This window comes from Durio zibethinus, chromosome 25 (genome assembly GCF_047325235.1).
Source record: "Durio zibethinus cultivar Kanyao isolate XHJ-2024 chromosome 25, ASM4732523v1, whole genome shotgun sequence".
Classification (NCBI taxonomy): Eukaryota; Viridiplantae; Streptophyta; class Magnoliopsida; order Malvales; family Malvaceae; genus Durio; species Durio zibethinus.
This window is the reverse complement of record NC_143186.1, coordinates 9,655,933-9,682,430: the sequence shown is the minus strand read 5'-3', so window position 1 is coordinate 9,682,430 and position 26,498 is coordinate 9,655,933. Positions and strand designations below refer to the sequence as shown.

Sequence of the window (26,498 nt, the reverse complement as noted above, 5' to 3'; positions counted from 1 at the left end):
TAAAGAGCATATTAAAGAAAATTTGCATTAACGTATAAAGTTTGTACGATGTTCAAATTTTATCAAATTAATTTAAAGCTTATTATTTTTATAATTAATGTAAAATTAAAATTATTATGAAGATAAAGCAATTTAGTGTAAACTTTAATTCTTTTTTATTTATTTATCAGTTTAGTGAAACAGAGAAAAGATAAGAAGCATTACTAGTTCAGCCCTCCCACTGAACCAGGAATTTGGGACAAGCAGTGCAGTTCTGTTGGTGTCGATTTAATACTAAGATATCAAAAAATGAAATGGAGGAGAATTATAACTCTGATAAAAGATAAATAGCACATGGGAATTTATGGAGAGACAGCATGAGTATACTGCTAATAGAAAAGCCAGATCTACTGCCATATTAAGACTTAAAAGAAAAGAAAGAACGAGTGGGTACAATTTTTACGCTAACATCAGCTTCTATTTTAAGATCAATCACGGTTACTAGTTGTCAAAAAGAATACAGCATCAAGAACAATATGCAATAGGTTCCAAAAATATTATATCAATTTGCATAGTTCTCTCATCTTCTTCGATTTTCCTGGTAATCTTCATCACTTTCTTTATCGTTTAAGAAGCCTAGAAATGCAAGAAATCCAAAAAGGAAGAATCCACCAGACCAGTTGCCACCACCGCCTCCCCCGCCACCTCCACCACCATCATCATCACGGGGAGGAAATCCAGAGTCACCATCATCTAGTTGTGGTGATTTCTCCTTGTCTGCATTTCAATAAACCAAAATAAGTCATTTAAATGACACATTTTCTCATAAACGCACATGGAGTTTAACTAAAAAAAAAAGAACAGTTGGAATATGCGGACTTGAAGCAAGCAGGTTATATCCCACCTCAGGCATGGGAGTTCCACAGGGCCAGGGTTCTATCCCTAGCTCCCGCAAGTTCAGGCATTTATCACCTATATACCATAGCAGGAAAATAGTACACCAAAAACATAGATAAAAATAACATAAAATTGCATGGAACTCAAAGTGAAAACATGGATAACGCCAGGACATCATTAAATATAGTACATTTATCACACTAATAAGATTTAGCTAAAAACCGGGGCCGATACGGTAACTTGATACAACAAAAAAAAAGGTACATTGTTTAATGCTTCTAGCCAACAGGCAGCATCTGGATTCTAACATGTGCCAAAACAAACAATAATCATCCTACCAATGCAGAGGAGCATAACAGTGCAAGAAAGTACACAGCATGGCTAAGTTTCCAAAATAGTATGAGAATTATGCATGCCTATCACCATGTCTTCAGCTATTCTAATGAAATCAACTAGCCCTCCATAACCTTCCTAACCACCATTCAACCTAAGGGTGGTGGCTAAAGGTTCAACTAGAAAAAACACAAAAATGATTATATCTAACCAATTTTGTCAAACTATTGAAAGTTTTTATGTTTGTTATTACCATGGACAGGAGCTTGGGTTATTGTTGGTGCCTCACGAGTAATGGTTTGAGTTTGGCCCGATGCACTGCAAGTTGCATTCTGCAGGAAAAAGAAATCAGGTCACAAACTCAGAATACCAACATCAACAAAACATCTACATTTAGCATGTGTAAAATGAAACACAAACACATAAGCATATGTGCACACAAGTTTAGACCTTTTTCACTACATTTATTTCTGGATTTAATCCTGTTTATGCTAGTAGATGAACATATACATAAAGAGTTTTCAATTAATATTGATAAAAGACAATTAACATTCTCTCAGTAATATTCTTTGTTCAATGTTAACCACACTAAAGGAAATCAAAATACTTTTCTCTGCACAAAAAAATTTCAAATTTTTAATAAACTATCAAGAAGGAAGAAAAGTAAGCAATTATTAACAGTGACAAACTTACCAAAGCAGCAGCAGCACATATAACAGATAAAGATTGCTTTCTACTTCTTCCAACAATTGGTTGTGATTGTAAGCTAAGGCCTATTGTCTTGATTTGCGTAGAAATCCTGACCGTAGCACCACAGGTACTGCCCTTAGTTCGTGACTTCAATTGACTTCCTGGTGAAAACCATGACAAATATCATCATAAAACAAACACAACAATATGAATAATAAAAAGTAAATCCCAAGAAAAATAGCTGGACTCAAAGCATACCAGGAGATAATAGAGGCGGCAAGGGGGCAATAACACTAGCAGTCAGCATTTGCAAATAACAAAAAGGCAATTTGAATAAGAAAAAAACCTGAAAACATAATCAAAGCTTGCATTATTAAATTATATGGAAATTTTTAAGATTCAAAGGTATTAAATCCCATCAAATTATTCGTTTCCTAATCAAAACAAATAGCCATACATGGATTGCAGTTAAAAATCCTATCGGCTAAACCACCGCAGAAAAATCTATTAATAGCAGAAAATGAACAAAAAAAATCCAGTTCTCGACAACAAAAAACAATCTCAAAAGCATAATCGGAATTGCCAAACCGACTTAATTTATAAATTAAGTTCACTGAATTAATTATAGAAATTATAGAAAATAATAATTAGATATTGGAAAAGAAAATTGAAACCTGAAATCGAAGCAGGAGGATACGAGAAACCCAAGAAGAAAAAGAGGTTGCCAACTTTAAGGAAGATTGAAGAACGAGGGCAAAATGATAACTGGAAACTCGAAGATGACGAAGAAGAGGGGATATACCCAGATATTAAAAAAATTAAAAAAAAAAAAAAAGAAACGCAAAATTTGGTTATGATTATTTCCTATTTGGGCCTCTAAATTTTTGGGCTTTCTTCTTTTTATAGCCTAATACATAAATTTTATAAATCTAATAATTTTCGATTTGGAACATAAATAATTTTTGTATTTGATATGTATCTAATATGAAACTAACATAACATGAATACATTAATAATAAAATAATTTATAATAAAAATTAAAATTAAATTTATGATTATATCACGGGCCAATATTAATTTTATTATTTTATTTTAATTAATTTTTTTATATTTAAGTGGATAAAAAAAAGATATTATTAATAGTCGCAGTATATAATATAATTGTGAAAGATCCCAATCCTTTTAAGATAGGGAACCTTTCTTTCCCATTTTGCGTTATAAAGGCCACAAAAATCCAAAGCCAGGCCGAAAAGCTTAACAAAATAAAAAAAAAAAAAATTATTATTTTTCACTTTTTTTTTCCTGTCTCAAACTATTATTATTATTATTGGCCAAAAAATATTATTTTTATTATTATAATTAGAAAACAATAATAAATAAATCAATAACTAAATATAAAATAATTAACCTCCTCGTTATCCCGTCTTTGGGGTTCCCCTTCTCTCTTCTATTTGTCTCAACAATTTTGACTTGAGAAAAAAAAAATTCAAAAAATACCTTAACCATTAAATAAGACTGTACAGATCTTCTGTCCACCAAACCCTATTTCATTTCAAAGGGATTTTGCTTATTAAACCTTTTTTTTTTCTATCTCCTAATTCCTTTCTTCTTTTCATTATTTTTTTAGAGATCAGATTTTGGATTTTTAAAGAAACCATCAGATTGAAGAGTCAGTTAATTATTAGGGTTTTTGTTCCGGCTTTTCGATATTGAGTGGTAATTTTGAAGTGTAGATAAAATGGATGCTTCTGAAGATCTTAAACAATTTGGTGATACGTCTACAGGTTTGATGTTCGATTCTTTTTGCTTCAATTTCCTCAATTTATTCTTTTTTGGCGTAAAATTAGCTTTGGGTTTGTCTTTGTAGTTTGATTTAAGCTTAAATTTTAGATTGAGTAAACATTTAATTGTTTATGGTCAAGAAGTTAGTGTTAAGTTGATTGTGGAGTCAAATGCGTAACAAATTACAAGAAAATGAAAATTAGATCCAGAAATATTGAGTTTTCGATTCGAAGGTTTGGGTTTTGTTGCAAAAGAAATTGTGAATAATACTATTTGATTCAGTTCCAAGTCAAATGTCGTTGTTTTGAGATGTGAACAATTTCTAGTTTTGGATTGTTTCTTCATTTCGTAGTGTTATGGGAATTTTCCAGTTTTGGAATTATAAAGTTTGAATTTGGGTGCTAACACATTTCAGCTTAATGGTTTAAATGTGCTTTTGTTTCGGTTGTGTTGAATTTGATTTCAAATTTTTTTAGTGATTGAAATAGTCACAATTTATTTGAATTATGGTCGGATTGGAGAGAAAATGGTATTGGTATATGTTGAGACATACCGGGCTTTTGCTTCACAAAGGGTGTCAACTTGCTCCCATCTACATTACCCCATCCCATGCCCATTGCCAAGGATTAAACTTGAGACTTCCAAGTTGCAGTCTCAAGATGTAACTATTGTGGTATCCCCTTGGTTATACAGTACAAGTGGCTGTTGTGGCAGCACATGGTGGATTAGATAGTCACTTGATAGCTAAAGAAAAAAAGGAAGAACCCTTGTTTTTTTTTTTTTTTTTGCATAATTGCGTATGTACTTTGTTTTCTGATGAAAAGGCTGGATTAATGTATGTTTCAGTTGTCTTTCATGTTTCAATTTGTTTTTCCTGAACATGCATTGCTACTGAGTTTTAGTGGTATGATCTTTTCCTTATGTTGTGAGTTTTTTTTTTTTTTTTTTGTTGAAGAGTGCATTTTTAGTAAAATTAACTTTTCTATGATGCAGGATGTGCAGTATTTGATGCGTCACAATATGCATTTTTTGGAAAAGATTTTCTCGAGGAAGTTGAATTGGGGGGATTAGATGATGATGATGATGATGAGGAGGAGGAGGAGGAGGATTTACCCACAGTTGGACTTGATGAGGAGGAGTTTTTGTTTGATCGAGAGGAAGTTAATATTCTTGTTTCTTTTCAGTTTTGTTTTTCTTGTTTCAATTGTTCTTGCAAATTTATACAGTGTAGGACAAAAGCAATGACTATTCGTTGAAAAAATAAATCACTCTTTTCCAAACATCATGCTTAAAAATAGCCTTATGGAGTAATGCTGGTTGCTTTTTCCCCCTGTTTTCTTGAACAGATAGATGCCACCGCATTTAAGTAGCGTTTTTTATCCTATTTTTTTTATGGAGTAAAACTCTGTGGGAGCTCATATTATATATTATTCTATTTGCCCATGCAAGACACTGTAAACCTTGTTCTCTATATTTATAAGTTGATATCATAGCCATCGTGTTTTGGATGTTTTCGTGTTTTGGTATTCACAATGATATGTAGCTCTTGTATACCTTCTTTAAGAAAATTATATTGTATAAGCTCTTGTGCAGTGGTCCAGTGGCATGGTATCCTGTCAATAAATTTGTATTCCACATTTGAATATATTTTGGGGATTGTGTTACTTGTTCTTTGGTGCTTCTTGAAGGTTTGTTGTTTCGCATATGCTTCCTGAAGCAAGTATATTGGGAAGGTAGTTTATGGAGTTTTTTTTTTCCAAGTATTTATCATGTGTTTTGATTTATCTTTTCCTTTTATTGAGGAAAGAACTGGAATTGGATGAGTTCCCTTACACCTTCCTTCACACTTAAATTCTTTCCATAACACCTCTTTCCTCAGAGTGATAAGGATTTTTGAGTTTACAACTTCTAGTGGTGTACGAAGCCTTTGCGATGGAATCAAGTTTATGGGGTACTTTATACCCTTCATGCAAAAGTTTTAGGTGATAACTCATTCCCAATTTCTCGATACAGAAGACTGCCCTTTTGCCTGGGGTGGTTTCTCCCCCTCATTTCAGTTTCTTTGGTTGTTGAGTCTTGAGGCAGTTTTATTCACTAGTGGCTTTCTTTTGAGGTGTTGCTTCTGTATGTCTTTTTAGAAAATGAATCTGTCTCTGATATTCACACAAATTTGACTGGTTATGCCAATGGATTTTAAAAGTTAGATTAATTATGGGTGTCAAAAATTTAGTCTTCTCATATGTCTCTGGAAGGAGATGTGGTTTACAGATAAATTAATGGAGTTAATTGTGGAAATTTGTTTGAATCAATTTTGAATTGTTTTCTAATAAACTTTTTAGCATGTTCTATTTCTGTTGGAGTAGCTAAAGTCTGATGAGACATGTGTCACTAGCAAATGGAAATCCAAAAAGAGAGGAAATCAATCCCTTCCCCTCTTTCTCTTGGTGTAATTGTGAACTTCAAATGGTTGCTAATATGGTTAAAATTTCATGTTTTAATCAAGAATTTTCATCACACTAGGTGTTTCTTTTGGCACATCAGACTAACTAATCTTCAAGATTATTCATTTCATAGTTGATTTTAGTAGAATATTCATGTGCTAGGTGCTTCATCTAATTTCTCTTCATATGTGCAGGGTGAAGTTTTGAGATCCTTATCAGACATTGATGATCTTGCTAGTACATTTTCAAAGGTTAGTCCACTCCATAATTACTGTATTTTGCAACTAGTGAGATAATCAAAGATCTTTTCCCCTCCTAAGGATTAGCTTCTAATTTTAACTAAGTCATTTTCATCTCATATTTTCATGGGCCTAAAACAATTTAATCCTTGCAACTATTCTAAAAGTGGATCTGCGGAGAGTTCAGTCATGCAGAAGTTGGTGCGAATGCCCCTGGAACCACATTTACTGTTAGCTGTAGACCTTATTCCAATACTGAGTGAATTAGTGGGATGAAATCTCATTATCTCACCAAACGAATCCCTTACTTTTGAGCGTTTATCTGTCTGGTCTCTTAAGAGACACAAGAAATGTTTTACCAAGCCCTTTCCAAACTTTTCTGACAGTGCTCTTGATCCCCCAAACCTTTATTGTAGCTCTGTCAATTAAGGGCACTTGTATTAAGTTACTTTTAGATTGAACCTTAACTTTGCTTAATATTTGGCTTAATTTTCATATAATTCATCAGAAAAGATAATTTCCTTTTAAATTATATCTTCTTGTTTTTTAGTGCCTAGATCAAATCTTTGGGCTATAAAAAAGCCGTAAAGGATAAAGTTCCTACCTTTTTTCCTTAATATTTCTTAAAATCATAATTCACCAGGCATGTATTGGAGATGCATGTTTCTTGGCGGGTAGCTCTGGTTTAGCATTGGTGATTGAGTGTTTGCTGATGGTAGCTAGTCGTCTTGTTGCAGTTGAACACAGCTGTTAGTGGACCAAGAGGCTCGGGGATAATTGGTGATAGGGGATCCCAAGAAAGTGAGTTTGTTTATCTCATTACTTTCATCTATCAGTCAATTGGTGATGATTGATGCTGTTGAGGTCCAATCATTTTGGGATTTGTTTCTTGTAGAAGCTTATGATATGTTCTATTTAGCATCAATGCTGATTGTTGAACTTTGATATAAGCATCCTTTTGCCTGTTTGAAGTGTGGAGTGTAGCTGTATGGTTCCAATGCATTTAATGGAAAATTATGTTCAAGTTCAGAAAACTATCAAGTGATCTGAATAAGGAAATATAATATCCTGGGATCAAGTGGAATATATATATATATATATATATATATATATATATATATATCAAGAATTAAATTCAGTTAACTGTTTTAAGAGTGTTTTTGTCCATTAGTGATTTCATAGCTAGAAAAAAAGAAATAATAAAATATGAGTTAGTTGTATCAGGATTATGATTGAGTTATTTGGTGGAAGGTCATTACTAGTAACACTTGATAAGACTCCTATACAGTTGTTGCGTATAAATGCTTAGGTGCGGTGGACACACTTCCTTCTGACAAATTGAAGAATATAGTTTCCAATAGAAGATGATGAAGGCAATCTATGGTTGTACTAAAAATCTGGGATGGAATTCCCTTTTCAATTGGGAGTTGGTGGTTAAGGGTTAACATTCATGAGACATGATATTCATAGTACTAATTAGTTAAAATGTTGTTGGATTCAATTATTGTTGTTCTCACAGTTGTTTATGAAGCCTCTTATAATAATGTAATTGTTATGGTCTATGCGGCATTAACATTCTCAAAATTTTCTACGCTTTCTATTTTTCTAGTTTAGTTTTATTTTAATGTGATTGGGTTGAGGCAATGAGATGCCAGATGTGCAAGGAGTGCATCAAATAAGCTTAAAATTTTTATCAGAGTGAAGGCACCAATTCCCACACAAAGACAGAGACACACGTATAAGATGAAGAATTTTTTTTATTGCATCTGATAAGCTTACAATATATATATATATATATATATATATATGTATTACTAAATGCTAAAGAGTTTGCTCCATTCCATTGTCTAATGTGTTCCATGATGACATTATCATAATTAATTAATATTCAGCATCTGACACTAGTGCAAGGTTTCCTGCATGACCATTTTTAACAGAAAGTTGTGCATGAACTGTATTACCCATTTTTTTTATTTATTGTTTTAAATAAATATCTAAGCACAAGGACCCTACATCATCAGAGTGAAGGTGACAACAACACAGGTTGTGCAATATTTATATTGACATTTTTATTTTCATTATGCTGACCATGGAGTTCTCCTTCAAGGTTCATCTATTGCTGAATGGGCACATGGGCAGGAATTTCCTTACTGGCTTGATCAGCAGGCTCTTGAAACTGAAAGTATTCCCACAGGCAAACGCTGGTCATCACAACCATCACCCAATTTGGACTCAAAGCATCTCTACAGGACGTCATCATATCCTGAGCAGCAGCAGCAACAACAACAACAACAACAACACCAACAACATCAACATTTCTCTAGTGAGCCAATTCTAGTTCCAAAATCATTTCACACTTCATACCCTCTACTCAGTGGCAGATCTCCTCAAGCTTCACCAACCCAACATTCTGGTCACTTGAATATTCCATATGTGGTTGGTGGATCACAGATGACATCTTCGCCCAATTTCTCTGCCTTCTCTAAGTCTCAGCTTCAAAAGCCAAGTTTACATCATGGGTCACATTATGGTGGGAACATGCCTCAGTTCGCTCCTGGTCTGTCTGTCATTAGTCGACCATCAAATCAATGGGGGAGCCAGCCAAAATTATATGCTGGAGATAATTCCAGTGTTTTGAACAATATGTTGCAACAACAGTTATCTCATCAAAATGGTTTGATTCCGCCACAATTAATGCCACAGCTGCAGGCTCCCCAGAAAAGACTGCAGCATCCTGTTCAGCCATCATTTAACCATTTGTCAGTGTTTCAGTCACAATTATATAATCCTCATCTTTCTCCGTCTCCACCTCTAATGAACAATTTTGAAGCTATACTTGGTATTGGTGATCTGAGAGATCAAAGACCAAAATCAGCTCAGAAAGAGAGGCAGAATCCACGAATTTCTCAGCAGGGCTTTGATAGCAGTGGACTGAAGAGTGATATTGGATGGCCTCAATTTAGGTCCAAATACATGTCAACCGATGAGATTGAGGGCATTCTTAGAATGCAGCATGCTGCAACTCACAGTAATGACCCTTATGTGGATGATTATTACCACCGGGCTTGTCTTGCAAGAAAATCTGCTGGGACAAAGTTGAGACATCATTTCTGCCCAACTCATCTTAGCGATCTTCCTCCTCGAGCACATGCAAATACTGAGCCACATGCTTTTCTCCAGGTTGATGCTCTTGGGAGGGTTCCTTTCTCTTCAGTTCGCAGGCCTCGTCCTCTTCTTGAAGTTGACCCTCCAAATTCATCAGCTGTTATCAAGAATGATCAGAAAGCTTCTGATATGCCCCTGGAACAAGAACCAATGCTTGCTGCTAGAGTTGCAATAGAGGATGGTCTATGCCTTCTACTTGATGTAGATGATATTGATCGGTTTTTACAGTTTAATCAGTTGCAGGATGGTGGAGCACAGCTAAGACAAAGACGGCAGGTTTTATTGGAAGGGCTGGCTGCATCACTTCAATTGGTTGACCCACTTGGCAAGAATGGCCACACAGATGAGCTTGCTCAAAAAGATGATCTTGTGTTTTTACAAATAGTTTCCCTTCCTAAAGGCCGGAAGCTGCTTGAAAGGTACCTTCAGCTTCTTCTTCCAGGTGCTGGGCTTATGCGAGTTGTCTGCATGGCCATTTTCCGTCATTTAAGGTTCTTGTTTGGAGGCCTTCCCTCTGATCCAGGAGCAGCAGAAACTACTAATAACCTTGCAAGGGTTGTGTCCTCATGCGTGCATGGCATGGATCTTCGTGCACTTAGCGTCTGTCTTGCAGCTGTGGTTTGTTCCTCAGAACAGCCCCGTCTTCTTCCTCTTGGAAGTCCTGCTGGAGATGGGGCATCTTTTATTCTGAAGTCTGTTCTTGATAGGGCAACAAAACTCGTGATTGATTTAAGAGCTGCTGGCAATTACAATATGACCAATCAGTCCCTTTGGAAGGCCTCATTTGATGAATTCTTTAACCTTCTTACCAAGTATTGCATAAACAAATATGATACTGTGATGCAGTCCTTGCGTATGCATGCCAAACCAAATACGGCAAGTGAAGAATCAGATGCCACCAAAGCTATTAAAAGAGAAATGCCAGTTGATCTTTTACAGGCATGTTTACCTCACATTAATGACCAGCAGAAAAAGCTGATATGGGATCTCTCTCAACGGTCTATGCTTGTAGGACAGTCATGATAAGTAAGTGGTACCTAGGAGAAGTTTAAATTCACACATGTTTGAGACAGCCATGTTGAAGTACAATATGAAGCAAGTGATGCCATGTGCTGAAAGGAATTCAATTAGCTATACTGTTTCACGCGGCTATGATGGAGCACCCACAATTGTTTCAGGTGAAGGTCCAATGATATTTAAAGTAAAGGTCAATTTAGCACCTTTCAGATTTGAGTTTTATTAGTTGGTGCGCTTTTATCTTTAATAATATGCTGCTTTATTTAGCCAAACATTTAAGTGGTTCTATGTGTATTATGATAGAACCGGGCTAGGATATTTTCCTTGGGTCCTATCCTTGCATTGGAGCTTATTTTGATGCTCTGTTGTGAAATTTCTGGTAAGGAGATGTATTGGATTAGTATATACAGGGTTCTGAACGGAAGATTTCCCGCATTCCGACTATTATTTTTTAAGGAGGTGGGATGGATCATGTCTTGGTCTCTGTCTGAATAGTCACCGGGCAATGTAGCAGACACTGATTGAAGGCATGCAGATGTTGCTTGTAGCTTGCAGGGAGGTGTGTTAGTGTTGCCTTCTCAGCAAGAATGGTGAATTTAACTTTACTATTTGTTGCTTTTGATTTGATATTTCTGTTCTTCCGCGAATTTATTGTTTGTAATCTTTTTTCACTTATAGCAAACAAAGGCTGTTCATATCTCAGTTCTGCATTTTGGCATGGGGTGTTGTTATGAAGGCTATAATTCTCCTGAGCCTTTTAAGGCCTGCCCTGAACTAAACTGTTTTGCCCTTTTATTTTTGCTTAGATCGTGGATGACTCACCGTTCTTTGCAAGGATGATTTACCCTTTTATTTATTTTGCAATTTTTTTTGTCAGAAGTTCAATTTGGTGTACTCATAAAATTTTGTTCAATTCGTTTTTGCAGTTATCAAATTTAAATATTTAGCCATTAAAAATCATAAAATCTGTATTATATTTGGACCTATAAAGAGTTGACATGTGCCATGACAGTTTGGCTTACTTGGGTGAGGGGCATCTACTTTTATGAATGATAAATTACATTATTATTTATGATGGAATTTAAAAAATAATTATTAAATTATTAAAATATTTAATTTAGTTATTAAAGGTTGAGTAAATATTTTTTTTGTAAATTATTAGTTTTTAACAATGTATTGATGTGACAATAACAAGTAAGTTGTTTGATAATAAATTTTTTTTAAAATTTGTAATATCATGTTATTAATGTCACATAATATATCAAATGATGTGATAATATAATATGATAATTGATAGTTGAGTCGATATGTTATTAGAGATTATTTTAAAAATATATTTCAATTTTAGTGATTAAATAAAAAATTTTAATGGTTAAATGATTATTTTAAAATTATTAAGTGATTAATCATGTATTTATCATTCTATTAATATTTTGCAATAATTTCTTTTAAAAAAAATTTACTGGACTTAATGAATTAATTATTTATAAAATAAAATTCAAATAAAAAAATCAACCAGCTTTCTGTCCTTCGACCCTACGTCCTCAGTAGTTAAATTGTATAGTAAATTCCTTCATAATCCATTATGTGAGTTGATTTAATCTTAGATTTTCAACATAGGATCTGAAATTCTACCCATTAAAGTATCCTTAATGATTATAAAAAATTCTTTATTCTTTGTAAAATAAACTTAAAGAGTGAATTCAATGAAAATTGCTTGTATTTTGATGTCCATAAATACCCTTAATTAGAAACTTTATGTTGGATCATTAACATGACAATTAAGAAGGAACGATACCTCTTAGGCCCCGTTTGATATTAAGATTGGAAAGCCTACAGCCTGTTTCAAGCAGCACAGTAGAAGCACATCCAAGTGAAAAATTGTGTTCCAGAAAGAAATTAAATTGTTATATATTCATATATCTTATGATATTTTATTATTTTATGTATATAATTTTGAACATTTTAATTTTTTAAGTATAACATTAATACCAAACACTTAAATTTCTTATTTTTTTTTTGACAAAATGCTGCAACATGATAAAAATTAGGATAAAAGAATATGGTTAATTTTCTCGATTAAAAGTTTTTCCGATCACAACAGCCACATAGGCCTTGAGTTGTCGATTACACAAATCACAACCCTCTTATTTTAGTATACAAATTAATATTTTTATATTAAGAGAGTGAGCCTGGGGGAATATAGGTTATCATGTTCCATATAAGTAAAATATGACAAGTAAAACTACAGCCAATGTCATCAATCCTGTGGAAATCCAAATGATAATTCTCACAGTTAGAATTAAGCCATAAGACTTGGTCTTGTTCGTTGACAGTGTGACTAGGACTAAAGCAAAAAATAGTGAGGCACACATTAAGAGAATTCCAGCTTTAAACAAAAGCTTGCCTGTCATGGTGGGTTGACTACTTCTTGGAAATCCAGCGAGGAAACTAAGAATCCCAGTTGTAGAAACTGAGATAACCAGGCATGAGACTTTTAACCCATTTTTGAGGTTTTGCACTTGAGCTTCAGTTTCAGCTTCAGCAGCCATATTTTGCATTAACATTCTTTCTGTAACAAATCTTGAGAGTATAATTTCCGTCTGTTGTGCTGTTGTAATTTGATCGCCCTCCAGCTGCCATTTCACCGTCAAAGATATAATCATCATCAACTTTTTCAAATCCATTTAACTTCAGCCATTAATAATTGAATTTATATTTAATGTATTATTAATATTTTATACGCAATCAATATATCATAAGTTGTTACATAATTAATTTATTTTAAAATAATTAAATATTTAAATTTTAAAAATATTTATTTTTAAAGTTCTAAAATTTTAAATTTATTACTAATGGTCTGGTACTTTACAGTGCATTAATACTGACAATGTATAAATCCTTAATAATTATATCAATCCTGAGTAAATTGCTTTGGATAGATCTTGTGTTACAGCCAGCATTACAGCACAATATATTTGCAAGTTTATGGCTTAATTAAAAGAGATGGTGAAAATATGTTGAAGTTTTCTGTACTTAGAAAATTTTAAATTTAGTTTATATATTATAATTTATAAAAATTTAATTCTCATGATAATTTTGGTCTAATTATTAATTTCATTAATTTTTTATCGTTAAAAATATTGATGTGATTGTTAACTTTGTTGATATGGTATTGACTTGTTGACATGTTAACTTGAATGGATAAAATCAATTATTAAATTATATAAATAGTCTTTATATTCATATGCAATCTAAAATTTAATTTTTATACTGTAGACATCCAATTGGGTCCAGGCCCAGATCAATTGGGCCTGGCCTAAATGGGTAAGCCCAATGTAATTTTTACTTTGTATTATTTTTTTTCTTTCTTTTCTTTTGTATTTTATGTATTTTATTATTTATTATTATTACATGTATATTTTTATTTATTTATTTTTTTTTCTTTTCTGTTAATATGTATATGTATTTTTATATAGTTATATATTTATTATTATATTATAATTTATTTATTATTAGTTTTTATCTTGTAATATTTTTTGGGTTTATCTTATTTTCATTATCTGTTAATCTTATTTTTATTCATTTATTTGATTTTTTCGATTATCTGATTGTTATCATTATTTTTTTTTTCTTTTTTGAGGGCTGTGATTGAAAGTTAAAGAATCCCACTGTGGATGGGAATTCAATCAAGAGAGTCCAGATTGGATTCAAAGATTGAATCCCCATCCAAGGAGGAATTGGAATTGATCAGGAACTCCTGATCAATCCCTATAAAAAGGACCTCCTGGAACAAATGCTGGACACACAGAAAACAATAAGCAAAAGCTACTGATTAAGGGAATAGAGACGTATAGAGAGCTAAGAAAGGGTTTAGGAGTGTTCTGGGAGTGAGAAGAATTTTTTTAAAGTTTTTTTTTACGATTTTTTTTTCTGGAAATTTCTGAAAATTCCAGATTTCGGTGAATTTTCCGGCAAAGTTTAAATTTTTCGATGAAAATTCCGGTCAACTTTGAAGTTTTCGGTGACCTGCCCAGTTTCCGACGAAGAATCCCAAAAACCGGTGATCATCCGGCCACTTCCGGTGAACTTCCGGCGAAAAAACCCAGATTCCAATGACAAAACCCAGAATCCAGTGAATCTTCAATCGGAGTTCTTTGGCCTTTTAGAGAGAAGGGAGAGGAAAAAGGAAAAAAAGAGAGAGAGGGGAGGAGCGTTCTGCCGAAAAACAGAAGAAAGTACCTTTTATACCCTCTCAAAACGACGTCGTTTTGGCCTTAAGTAACCCAGAAGATCCGCGCATTTTGTCGAGATCCGACCCGACTCGAGCGTCGACCCACTTCCTAACCCGCGCGTGTCCGTCCCCCTCCAAGCCGAGCCGAGCCGAGCCGAGCTCCAAAGCCGCTTTTCATAGCTGTTTTCTCTTCCTTTAGCCGAGCTGAGCCGAGCCGCGATCTGAGCCGCTCCAGGTTTTTTTTTTTCATTTATTTGTTTATTTGTTTATTTTATTTTTTTATTTACTAGATTAGGTTTATTTAATATTCTTTTTATTTTTATTTTATTTTTATTTTTGTTTAACTTTTCTTTATTTTTTATTTTTATTTATTTTTTTTATTATTCTATTTTCTTTAAATAAAAATCAAAATTTCCAAAAAAAATATTTTTAGGGAAAAGTTGAAAGTATCAATTTTTCTTAAAAATAAATTTCAAAAAGGGTTTTGAGGAAAAGTTGAAAATATCAATTTTCCTTAAAAATAAATTTCAAAAAGGGTTTTTGAGGAAAAGTTGAAAGTATCAATTTTCCTTGAAAATCAAAATTTCCAAAAAAATATTTTTAGGGAAAAGTTAAAAGTATCAATTTTCCTTAAAAATAAATTTTCAAAAAATATTTTTGGAGAAAAGTTGAAAGTATCAATTTTCCTTAAAAATAAATTTTCAAAAAAAGGGTTTTTGAGGAAAAGTTGAAAGTATCAATTTTTCTTAGAAATAAATTTTCAAAAAGGGATTTTTGAGGAAAAGTTGAAAGTATCAATTTTCTTTGGAAATCAAAGTTTCAAAAAAAATATTTTTGAGGAAAAGTTGAAAGTATCAATTTTCTTTAAAAAATAAAATTTCCAAAAAAATATTTTTGTGGAAAAGTTGAAAGTATCAATTTTCCTTAAATAAAAAATTTCAAAAAAAGTTTTTTGAGGAAAAATTGAAAGTATCAATTTTCCTTGAAAGTCAAAGTTTTCAAAAAATATTTTTGAGGAAAAGTTGAAAGTATCAATTTTCCTTAAAAATAAATTTTCAAAAAGTATTTTTGGAAAAAAGTTGAAAGTATCAATTTTTCCTGCACAAAAACAATCATTTTTTCCTTCCTTTTTATTTTGATTTTGATTTTGATTTTGATTTTTCTTTAACTAATCCGACGACGGAGCCTCTGCAAGTAAAACATTAGTTTTTCTTGTATACTCCTGAGGTGAGAGAATTTTCTCAATTTTTTGCTAAAAATATTAGAGTCAATTGAGAATAATTTTCAACAATTAATTACTTGGTAAAATTTTAAGGCTTATTGGATAACACAAATTTAAGCTGGTACCATCTTTTGATGAGCATTGTAAGGGTGCTATAACCTTCCTCACACGTAATCGGACTCTCGAACCATGTTCTGGTTAACAGACCTGAATCTATTCTTTTAGGGACCCTTAAGCTTAGGTGTTCCCTGAAAGGACAGATTCTTTAGGTGGCCAATTGCACCTAGATAAAAAAGATTGGTGGCGACTCCCTAAAAGTCAATGTCTAGCGATAGATCCCCGGATATAGACGTTATGACATATACTTATACGAATTTTAAAATTTAGTCCTATACTCGTATGAAATTTAAAATTTAATCATTCTAATAGAAAAATATTTTTAATATTTTTATTTTTTAAAATTATTAAATTTTAAAAATAATTTATTTCTTATAATATAAAATTATTTTTTGAAATATATTAGTTTTTATAGTATATAATAATTATTAATAATATCATATTAGTAATAAAACTATTATCATTTATATTAATAAATTATAATTTAATAATATAAATTAATATGTCAAAGTGAATATTATTTAATTAGTTTAGTAAATTACTTTAATTTATTTAAAATATTTAACCTAGATTTGATTATAAAAAATCATTTAAATAGATTTAATTTAACGAAATAAAAATACTATTTGATGGATAATTTTATTAGTATGAGATATAATAATAATTATAATTTATTTAATAAATTAATAAAAAATAATAGTTTATTAAAATTAGATAGTAACAATTTTGTATCATATATTAAAAAATTTATGATAGATTTTTAATATGATAGATTTTTAATAGATTGGTATTAAATTTTTTATATGACCACAATATACTACAATTATAACAAAAAAGTGTAACAAATTATATTAGTAACAAATTGATATTTTATGAAGAAATATAACATAAAATAGTCATAGAACTAATAACAATATTTTATATGGATAACAAAAAATTGTGATAGATTTAATGACAATATATAAAAATTGTGACAGAATATTGTAATAGATTTTTCAATATTGTGATAGAATATTATAAGATAATATTGTGATAAATTTTATATTTTAATATTTTAAAAAACTAGAAATTTTTTTAAAAATTTAAAACATTTTTTGTATTAAAGAGACTAAATTTTATATTTCGTACAAGTATAAAGACTAAATTTCGAGTTTTGTATGAATACAAGAATCATTTGTATAATTTAACAATTGATTTTATCAATTTCAATTATCATGTCAATAAAATTAATAGCCATATCAACATTTTTAACGATAAAAAATTGATAGAATTAGTGATTGGATTAAATTATTAAATTAAAATAGTATAAGACTAAATTTTCTTCAATTATAATACATAAACTAAATTTTAAATTTTTGTTAAGTACATGAACTTATGGCATATTTTTACCAAAAGAGATTGATGCTGAATATATATACCAAATCCAAACAGTTAAGCCAATGGCGGATCTAGGATTTATTTTTGGGGTATCCACTTATATATATAATACTGATAGCTTTATTAATTTTATCATCGAAAGAGTGTTTACGAAAAAGTTTTGAAGGTATTCAGATTAAAATTTTTATTCAAAATTTCCTATTTTCTAATTTTTTTAGAGTGTCCATAGATGCCTTCACTCTACATGCGGATCCGACAGTGAGTTAAACGTACGTCTGCGGATATTGGCACATAGTTCTTGCACCATGATTCACGCTCATGCATAAAAGCAAGTACATCGGAATGAAACTGACATAAACGAAATAAATTTGACTTCATAATGCACACTAAAGAGACATATAAGTGGTCCAAAATGGAGTAATTATATCTAGTTATAAGGAATAGTCAGACCTCTTCTTCTACTACTTGTGTTCGTGAATTTAGTTGATTGGGGATATGCGAAGTTCCAGTTTGACAAGAAGGTTGGCCAAGCTCTAATGAGCCAGCAGGTGCAATTTCTACGGTATCGTTCCCTGCTGTTTCATCACTGAAATCATGGTGCTGCAAAGTTTCTGTGTTCTGTTAATAACCAAAACATATACTTCTATAAATTATATACTAAGAAGATAATTGGAGATTGGTGCCTATAAAGCAAATAGATTACCTCATCTGCCTCAACATTATTTGGTTGTTCATTCTTAAATTTTTCAATCAGTATAGTAATCAGAAGAGCTGCAAAAGCATCAACAAATAGGTATTAACATTGTATCAAATAAGAAATGATATTGCAAGACTATACGGAAAAAAAAATTTCAAGAATTCTGCTTACAAAAGAGAAGCATGGAATGGGAAGGAAGTAACACAACTTGGTGAGAGGATGAAGAAGGCTCCATTAATGGCTATTACTAATTTTCTATATCAATGTGGAATTGGAAATGCAACTCAATTACACTAGCTTTTATATATACATATATATATATATATATTGTCATTTCAGAAATACACGTTTCTCATTGACTGATTAAGTCTCTCTTTTGTTTTTTTTTGGGAGTCTCTTAGAAAAGGAGCTTACCCCTTCTTTCTCTTTGTCTAGTTAGTGGTGGATAATGCGTGGCATTTGGTCATGCGGAGAGGAAACAATTCTAATTACAAAATAACAATAACCTTTATGTTTGCATTTTTTTTTTTTCATTTTTTTTCCAGAGTAGTTATCAAATTCTGGCTGAAAACATCGTCTCAAAATAAGAGAAATCAAATTAATGAAATTATTTTATAACTTAAAGATAATATTTGGGTTATTTTTCTATTAATTTAATTTTTTTAGACAATTGATCACCAAGACATTATAGATCTCTGAATACGAATCCTTAAAAAAAAATTTCTCCTTTTTAATATTTTAAAATTTGATATGGTGTTAAATTAAGTGAGAATGATTAATGGACTTAAACCATAAGATAATATAATTAGGGTTTGATTTTCAATTGATTTCGTGCCTGAATCTTGAAAAGCGTGAAGAAAGAAAATTGATCCTTTTTTTTTTTTAGCCATAAAAGAAAATTGACCTTAATGTGCCATTTTGAATTCTTTTACACAACAAAACAAAACAAAACAAAAGCAAAAGATTGAAAAGAAGACCGAAGGTTAAAGGTGACCCAAAAATGTTTTCTTTTTTTTGGTGTAAAAGTTTTCTTGTTTCATTCGATCATTTGCATAGCATTCATGAAACAGGTGGTCCTGCATGCCCCTTGATAGAAGACAAAGCTCCTCACATTTTCATGGAAATTAAAATCCTGTCCAATTCAAGTTTCCATTCCATTAATTTTAAGTATCTCGGTTCATTCATATATGGTAGACTGAGAAAGACTTTCCCTAGAAGCTCGCGGTTGCCATTTTCTCCATAACCCTCTCTTTTGTCATTCGCAATTGCTTGTTTCATTAAAAAATAGCTAATTTTGACTATAATTTATCCAATCATGATAAAAAAAATTACACTATAATCTCCGGTTTAGATTGTACTTTGGGTTTTGATTAAAAATATCCCCCAATTGCCATCTTTATTACAACTATATATGTTCAAAAGCTTACCATTAGAATTGAAAGCAATTCTTACTATTGGACAATTCTTTCTGAAAAAGATTACTCTGACTGGTACATTTTGTGCCTTTTTGGGTGGATCAGACAACAATGCTTCAACTTTACTTATGTTTATTATGTACCAACTGATTTATTTATATCGACAAAAAAACAATTGATTTATTTTATTCTTTTTGTAAAAGAAAGTCACTTATAATTTAAAGTAAAATTATTTATTTAATATATTATGTTTTATATACATTTATTTTAAATTGATAAAATTTATAATTTTGTAAACTTGTTAATATATTGCATGCATATATTTATTAATAATATAATAAGATATATTTTTGTAAAAATATTGCGCCATAATATAACTATCTTTCATTTTAATTCTCTTCAAGGGGGGATATGCCATTGACTGTTTATACCGTAGGTCGGGTGACATCCTCGACAATACTGTTGCCAATAAATGTCTTTTGTCTAATGTGAGCAATGATCTGATGACAAGAGGCAAAATAAAGTGACAACCGAAAATGAATATATTTTGCAAACATCTCTTTTTTTTTTTCCCTAATTTCTTTAGTGGCAAATGAACAAAAATACTTTTGAAAAGTCCAAGTTCGAATATTTCTAAATCTGATTTAAAAAAATAAAATAAAATATCCAAATTTGAAAAGTTTTTAAACTTAAAATTATCTAAATTAAAAAATCTCAAATTTAAACATAGTTTGATTAAAAAATATTAAAATAATTATATTTTTCATAAAATTTTAAGACATATTGACTAATTTAAATTTAAACTCAAGCCAAACATAAAAAAATTTCAAATTTAATCTCGAACTCAAGTTCTTATTAACTGTGTTAATAAAGTATAATTTTTTTGCCTTCCACCTTTTGCTTTAGTGGTTAAAAAGTTTTGACGGAGGCATATGAGCATAAACTCTAACCCACCATCCCCCTTCTTCTATAAACTTTGCCTTTCTAAGCCTTAGGAGATTAAAAGTATATGAGTTAGTTACTAAAAAAGAATATAGTATATTAATTAATTGATCTTTACTACATGTGTTGTGTTTTTCTTTTTGGGGACACAGATGGGTCTCATTTGCTTTGTCTTTTAGAGAGAAAAAAATGGTTTGAACTTTGAATAGTATTATAGATACTTTATTTTGTTTGAATAGTTAAAATGATCCATAATTATTTAAATTGAATTCGATGCAATTTAATCTAAGTCGATTGTATTTGAAAGCTTAAAGGTCTAATTCAAAATTTTACATGGGTCTAGTCCAATTAAATTTAGACTTGAAAGCCCAAAGTCTAAATGTGGTCTAGATTCAACTAAAAATTAAAAGCTTAGAAAAAAAGGTGTCTGCAAGACTCAGCAATCCCGCAAAATTTACCTTTCCCAGATGCCTGAACCCTTCCCCTTTTGGTACACTATTTTCAAGTTTATAATTTTCACCTCTCTTTTACCCTACTGACTTCTAACATAAGTTGATCAAAAAAAATTTAAAGCCCCGAACACTAGCAAGCCATTGCTACCATTATAGCTACATTCCAAAATTTTCAATCATCATTTTAAATGAATTAAAGGATTCTACTGAGGGCTTTAGATAACAGGGAAGAGGGATTCACAACATGAAAAAAAAAAAAAAAAAAGACTCTCATCTAAGGGAGAAAAAAAGGGCCTCCAACCACCTCCAACAAAAATAAAACCTATTTTTCAACTAGCTTTCACTCATTCCCCTCACCCAGACTTGATCACCTTCATAGCCCCAAACCCCTCCCAAAAAAAAACAAAAAAACAAAAAAAAATCCCAACCCAAGACCAACCATATCCTCACCCATGATTCACCTTGTATCACCATCATCGACTTAACATAAACTCATAAACTATCAAACCTGAAGCTAACCCACCATGAAGCCCATTGCCAACACAGCTCTTCCATCACTAGAGGAACAAGTCTACTTCAATAAAAAGAAAAAAAAAAAACCCTGCAACCACCATCACTTCTTGCCTTTAGTTGCCACCACCATACCCAAATAGTCTTTCCTAGTTGAGCCCTCCACACCAATAGAAAAACCAACACCTAAGCTACCATCAATAGCCTACCCCATTTGACTACATTTTATGATCAATATGGCACCCATTCGACTACATCATGTCATGATCAATATGGAACCTAAAAAAACACCACAAAAATGATCAATATGGCACCCATAAAAACACCGCACCCATTCGGCTAGTCACCAGACCTGAAACCAACCCATCTAAAAAAAAAAAACAAAACAAAACAAAACAAAAATAAATCATAGTCTTTACGTGAAGAACCCAATGCCACAAAAAAAATGAAGGAATGGTAGTTGTAAGAATGAGAAGAAAAAGCCATTAGAGGTGGTAAAAATAGGAGGCAATAGTTGGGGGTGTTTTGGGATACACGGCTTCTACATGGTTTTAAATCTTGAATTTAGGGGAAAGGGAAGGACATAGTAAAAATTTGAAGCCAATGGAGCAACGAAAGTGGGTGGTTTAGCGCTTTAAAACCAAAACTTTATGTGCAAATCTACGATGTTTTAGAGAAATTTTAGGAAAAATAAGTTGAGAAATAAAAAAAGGATGAGAAAATCTTTACTTGGGTGACTTTTGGAAAACAAACTAACGCCGACAAATAGTGGTCAATGTGGCAAGCCAGCATCGAGATCTAGGTTTTGTAGTTTGAATGACCGATTGTTTTTAGAGCTTTGAAATTTTTTAGAAAAGTGATAAAGGTAAAGCTTTTATAGCATTAAAAGAATTATCAGCTAACTCATGCACCGGCTCAAGCTTAACCCAGGATTTACACACCCGACTCGGACTAAAGAGCTACTGTTAGACTTAAATTGATCTAACTGAATTGATTCAAGGCTGGCTTAACTTATTAAATCGTAAGTGAACCATCTATTTCCTTTTCAAATTGATGTTGGTTCATCTGAACTAGATCAAACCCTAACAGACTGCTGTTAGACCGATCAATTTAGGTAATTTTTATATTTTATATTTTCTTAATGTTTATTATTATTATTATTATTATTTATTTTCTTTACACATATTTAATATTCAAATTTCCAAAAATAAATATATATTATCTCTTTAAAAAATAATAAAAATAATGAAAATAATTTCTAGACTTTCGGTAATTTTAAATTTGAAAAAAAAATAAAAATAGTAAAAAAAAAGAAAATGAAGAAAAAGAAATTTTAAATCTGATGATGAGATTCTACGGTATTTCGAATAGTGATACCAAAAAAATCTCTAAGTGAGAAAATTTTTTTTAAATACTACTAGCATATTAGAGTATTTATAAAAATTCTTCAAAATAATAAAAAGTTTCTTTTTTTTTCTAAAAAAAATAATAAAAAAAGAGAAATTAATAAACATATTTTTATCCAAAAAAAAAGAGAGTAAGAAAATGAATTTTTACCCAATGATGAGATTTTGAGGTTGTTTGAGTAATGAGGCTTAAGAAATTTATCGGCGAAAAGATTTTTTTAATACTAATAGCGAATTGGAATATTTACAAAAATTTTCAATATAATAAAAATTTCTCTTTTTTTCAAATAAAGAAAAAGTAATAAAAAACCAACAAACCAAAAAAGAGAATTATTAATTAAAAAGGGAAAATGAAATATTGGCATTAATATTTTGTCATTGGCATTGCATGCACATAATTCTTGAAAAATATACACGAGCCTCCAAAGATGGAATTCTAAAATAATCCTAGTAATGTCTAGAAAATTCCTATGTGAGAAAAATTCTTTCAATGTTACCAATATATTAAGACATTTTAAGAGTTTTTTCAATAACAAGGTTCTAGTTGATTTTTCTCGAATAAAATAGAGTAACAAAAAAATAATCAAAAAAGAGAAAAAAAATAAAATTATTACAAATAAAATAAATCAAGGAAATTATTGATAAATACCAAGTTTAAGACCAGTTTTGTTAAAATTCAAAGGATAACATATAATTAATTGATACCATTTTAAACGAATGCTGTGGGGGTGTTAATCCTTCCTCATACGTAATCGACTCCTTGACTTAAATTGTTTTTGTAAACCTAAAAAAATTATCTTTTTAATAAAATTGAATTAATTTTAAGATTTTATTAAAAATCTAAGTTTTAATAGGTAGCCAATTACACTTAACCAATTTTAAAATTCATCTACCAACCCTAAAACTGTTACAATAGTTTAGTAACTTCATTGGGGACACTTTTTTGTGAGTTAGACCAAAATTAATTATGTGTTATCCTTAATTTTAAAATAACAGTTTTAATTATTATTTAACTTTAATTTCTTTGATTTTGATTTTATTTAAAAAATAATAATAAAAAGAAAAAATCATATGCATTTCATTTTTATTGTCATTTGTTCATTATTTATTTTATGTTTTTCTTAATAAAATGTGGGGCATGTAGGATAGAGACTGCAATGTTATTTTCTCTTACATATACAATAAGCATTACATGCATAGGCTTTATATCCGAGCTCTAACTCTTTTAAAGGAGAGTAAAGTACCTATGCTCTAGTGAGGTGATAACCTCCACAATAACAAGTGAAATACTCTTACTCAAATTAAACCATTTTCGTTTGAAGCCTATAATTGGTGAGGATTTGGTACCTTACTAGTCCAACATAGACGATAGTGAGGAAGAATTTGAGAACTTTTTAGCCTCTATTAGTTTTGAGCTTTGCATAGAGTAAACTATAATAAGCCAACCTTAGATAGAGCAATACCATTTTTTTTGTATAAATTTTACTCTAAACTAGGACGCATGAAAGCATTTATTTTAACTTGATTGTTACCCTAATTTATTTTATTTTCCTTTTGTTTCATGATCAAACGTTAATATAAACATCAGTATATGGGATGTGTTTGTCGACGTACTAAAAAGTTAGGAGATTTTAGGTTTTGTTTCAAAACACTATCATATTGTCCTCAGCTTTAGAACCCAACATATATGAAGATGTTAATAAGGTGATAATTCAATCATCAAAAACCTAAAGAAGAAAAGGACATTATCTGAAAGAATCTAAAAAGGAAACTTTACTTGAAAAAATCATGTTGGGGCTTCAACAAGATGATATCTTCGAGTAGTCGAGATTTGGTGCATGTAACAACACTTAATAAAATGGCTTTCGAGGTAAAATATGATCATATTACTTCATTTCTTGAGGTGCCTATAAAAGACCAGTTGATAAGAGCTTTGATTCAATTTTGGGACACTACTTATAGATGTCCCATAGTTAATGAGATTGATATAACTCCAACAATTGAAGAATAGTCTATGTTATTGTAGTTGCAACTTCTTAATCGAGATAAGATCTATTGTTGAGGTAAAAATTTTAGATCCTGAAAGAAATTTACCCACATGATAAAAGTGTCCACTTAGGATGTGAGCTCGTATATCCAAACAAAAGGCAAAAGCAAATGCATCCTATAGGAAATCTTGCACAATTACATTGTCAAACACTTGGAGGATGAACGAGGTATGAGAATGATAACTTTGGTAATTTATTATTTGATCATTTTCCTTAAGGACTTGAGACACATTAAGGTGTTAGTAATACACTTCCTTGAGCCAGTGGACAATAAAATGAATCATATTTTATCCATATTGGCAAAAACTTTAGATTATCAAATCATTATCGACAAAAATGAAGACAACGCATAAGGTGTGCACAACTACTTTATGTTTGGGAAAAAAGTTATCTTCAGAATCTTGTGGGCAAATTTCACCCTATTTATTGTAAGAAGATGACATCCATTGAAAAGTTTTGTAATATTGGATGGCCAACATCAAAGCCCAAGGAAGAGTGGTTATTATTTTACAAAATTTCACCAATGTTCAAATTATATAGAAAGCTCCATAAATGCCATGATAAGCTATATTGTACAAATATGGCAATAAATTATGGGTTTCAGTCTTAAGACTGTGAAGAGGCATAGGTTATGCTCCAATTATGGTCTATAAATAATTAGGGTCAGAATAGTTTGTTCAAATAACTTATGAGCTTCGAGAATTAGAATTCTCTTTTGAGGAACTAGGATTTCTTAAGAAAGAAAGAAACTATCAAATAGTGGCAGCAAACTTAGAGAGTAGGTTGTGAAAGATATACAGATAAGGTAATACCTGAATATTTGCTATGAAGAAAGCGATATGCCTCAACCAATGTTATTCCCATGAATAAAAAATCATGCCCACTTGAAGAAGCCCATTGTGAAAGGGGCCCTGAAAATATGAACGTTATGAAACATATATTGGAATAAGAGAAGGAAACATAAGAGATTGAAAAGTAAAGACATTAGCATGAGGTTAAGGAATAAAAGTCTAAACCTAAAGAGAATAAAGGAAAATTTCAAAGATTTGAAAGAGAACAATAAGAGATGTAAAAAAATATACATAAATATATTGTGTCAGTGATCACTAAACTTAAAGAAATAAAAAAAATACCGAACAACTTCAGTCTAAGTTGTTGTTTAAGGAAAAAGAGCTCATTAGGTTTATGAAGGAAAAAAAATGTTGCAAAGCCTTGTTGATGACTTGAAATAGTAAATATGCCATCAATGTGAAGCCAATCAAATCCTAAAGAAAGAAAGAGATCAATTTGAGCTCAAAATCAAAGAAACCCAATATTGGAAAAATGAATGTCTACTAAAAGAGTCTTAAACCACTCGTTTGGTAGAATAGATAAGAGAAGTCAACTTCAAAACAATGGACATGACCCAAAAAGCTAAGCAAGTAAAAGAATAAATGTATCTAGGATAATATAGTCAATGCTTGGCTAATTTTCAAGAAAGTACTTACAAGCAGTACAAACACGTAGGGGATTTCTTTTGAAAATCTTAATATTAT

At 31.0% G+C, this 26,498-nt stretch overlaps 2 protein-coding genes across 4 annotated transcripts; one reads left to right on the top strand and one right to left on the bottom strand.

Annotated features, from left to right (window-relative positions):
* Nucleotides 1–363: 363 nt before the first annotated feature.
* LOC111276036 (uncharacterized) lies at nucleotides 364–2,733 on the bottom strand. Its single transcript, XM_022861746.2, has 5 exons — nucleotides 2,574–2,733; nucleotides 2,158–2,245; nucleotides 1,903–2,060; nucleotides 1,463–1,541; nucleotides 364–756 (listed from the first exon to the last, which is right to left on the bottom strand). Exons 2-5 carry the CDS (start codon nucleotides 2,204–2,206, stop codon nucleotides 560–562), a joined length of 483 nt encoding a protein of 160 aa, XP_022717481.2. The 5' UTR covers nucleotides 2,207–2,245; nucleotides 2,574–2,733; the 3' UTR covers nucleotides 364–559.
* A 594-nt stretch (nucleotides 2,734–3,327) lies between these two features.
* LOC111276039 (protein PAT1 homolog) lies at nucleotides 3,328–11,245 on the top strand. Of its 3 annotated transcripts, XM_089754180.1 has the most exons (6): nucleotides 3,328–3,683; nucleotides 4,528–4,585; nucleotides 4,675–4,841; nucleotides 6,317–6,373; nucleotides 7,099–7,162; nucleotides 8,469–11,245. In XM_089754180.1, the coding sequence occupies exons 1-6, from the start codon at nucleotides 3,642–3,644 to the stop codon at nucleotides 10,547–10,549; spliced, it is 2,469 nt and encodes an 822-aa protein (XP_089610306.1). In that variant the 5' UTR covers nucleotides 3,328–3,641; the 3' UTR covers nucleotides 10,550–11,245. The 3 variants fall into 3 exon arrangements, with proteins under 3 accessions (XP_089610306.1, XP_022717487.2, XP_089610307.1); XM_022861752.2 differs by lacking the exon at nucleotides 4,528–4,585; XM_089754181.1 differs by lacking the exons at nucleotides 4,528–4,585; nucleotides 4,675–4,841.
* Nucleotides 11,246–26,498: the final 15,253 nt, after the last annotated feature.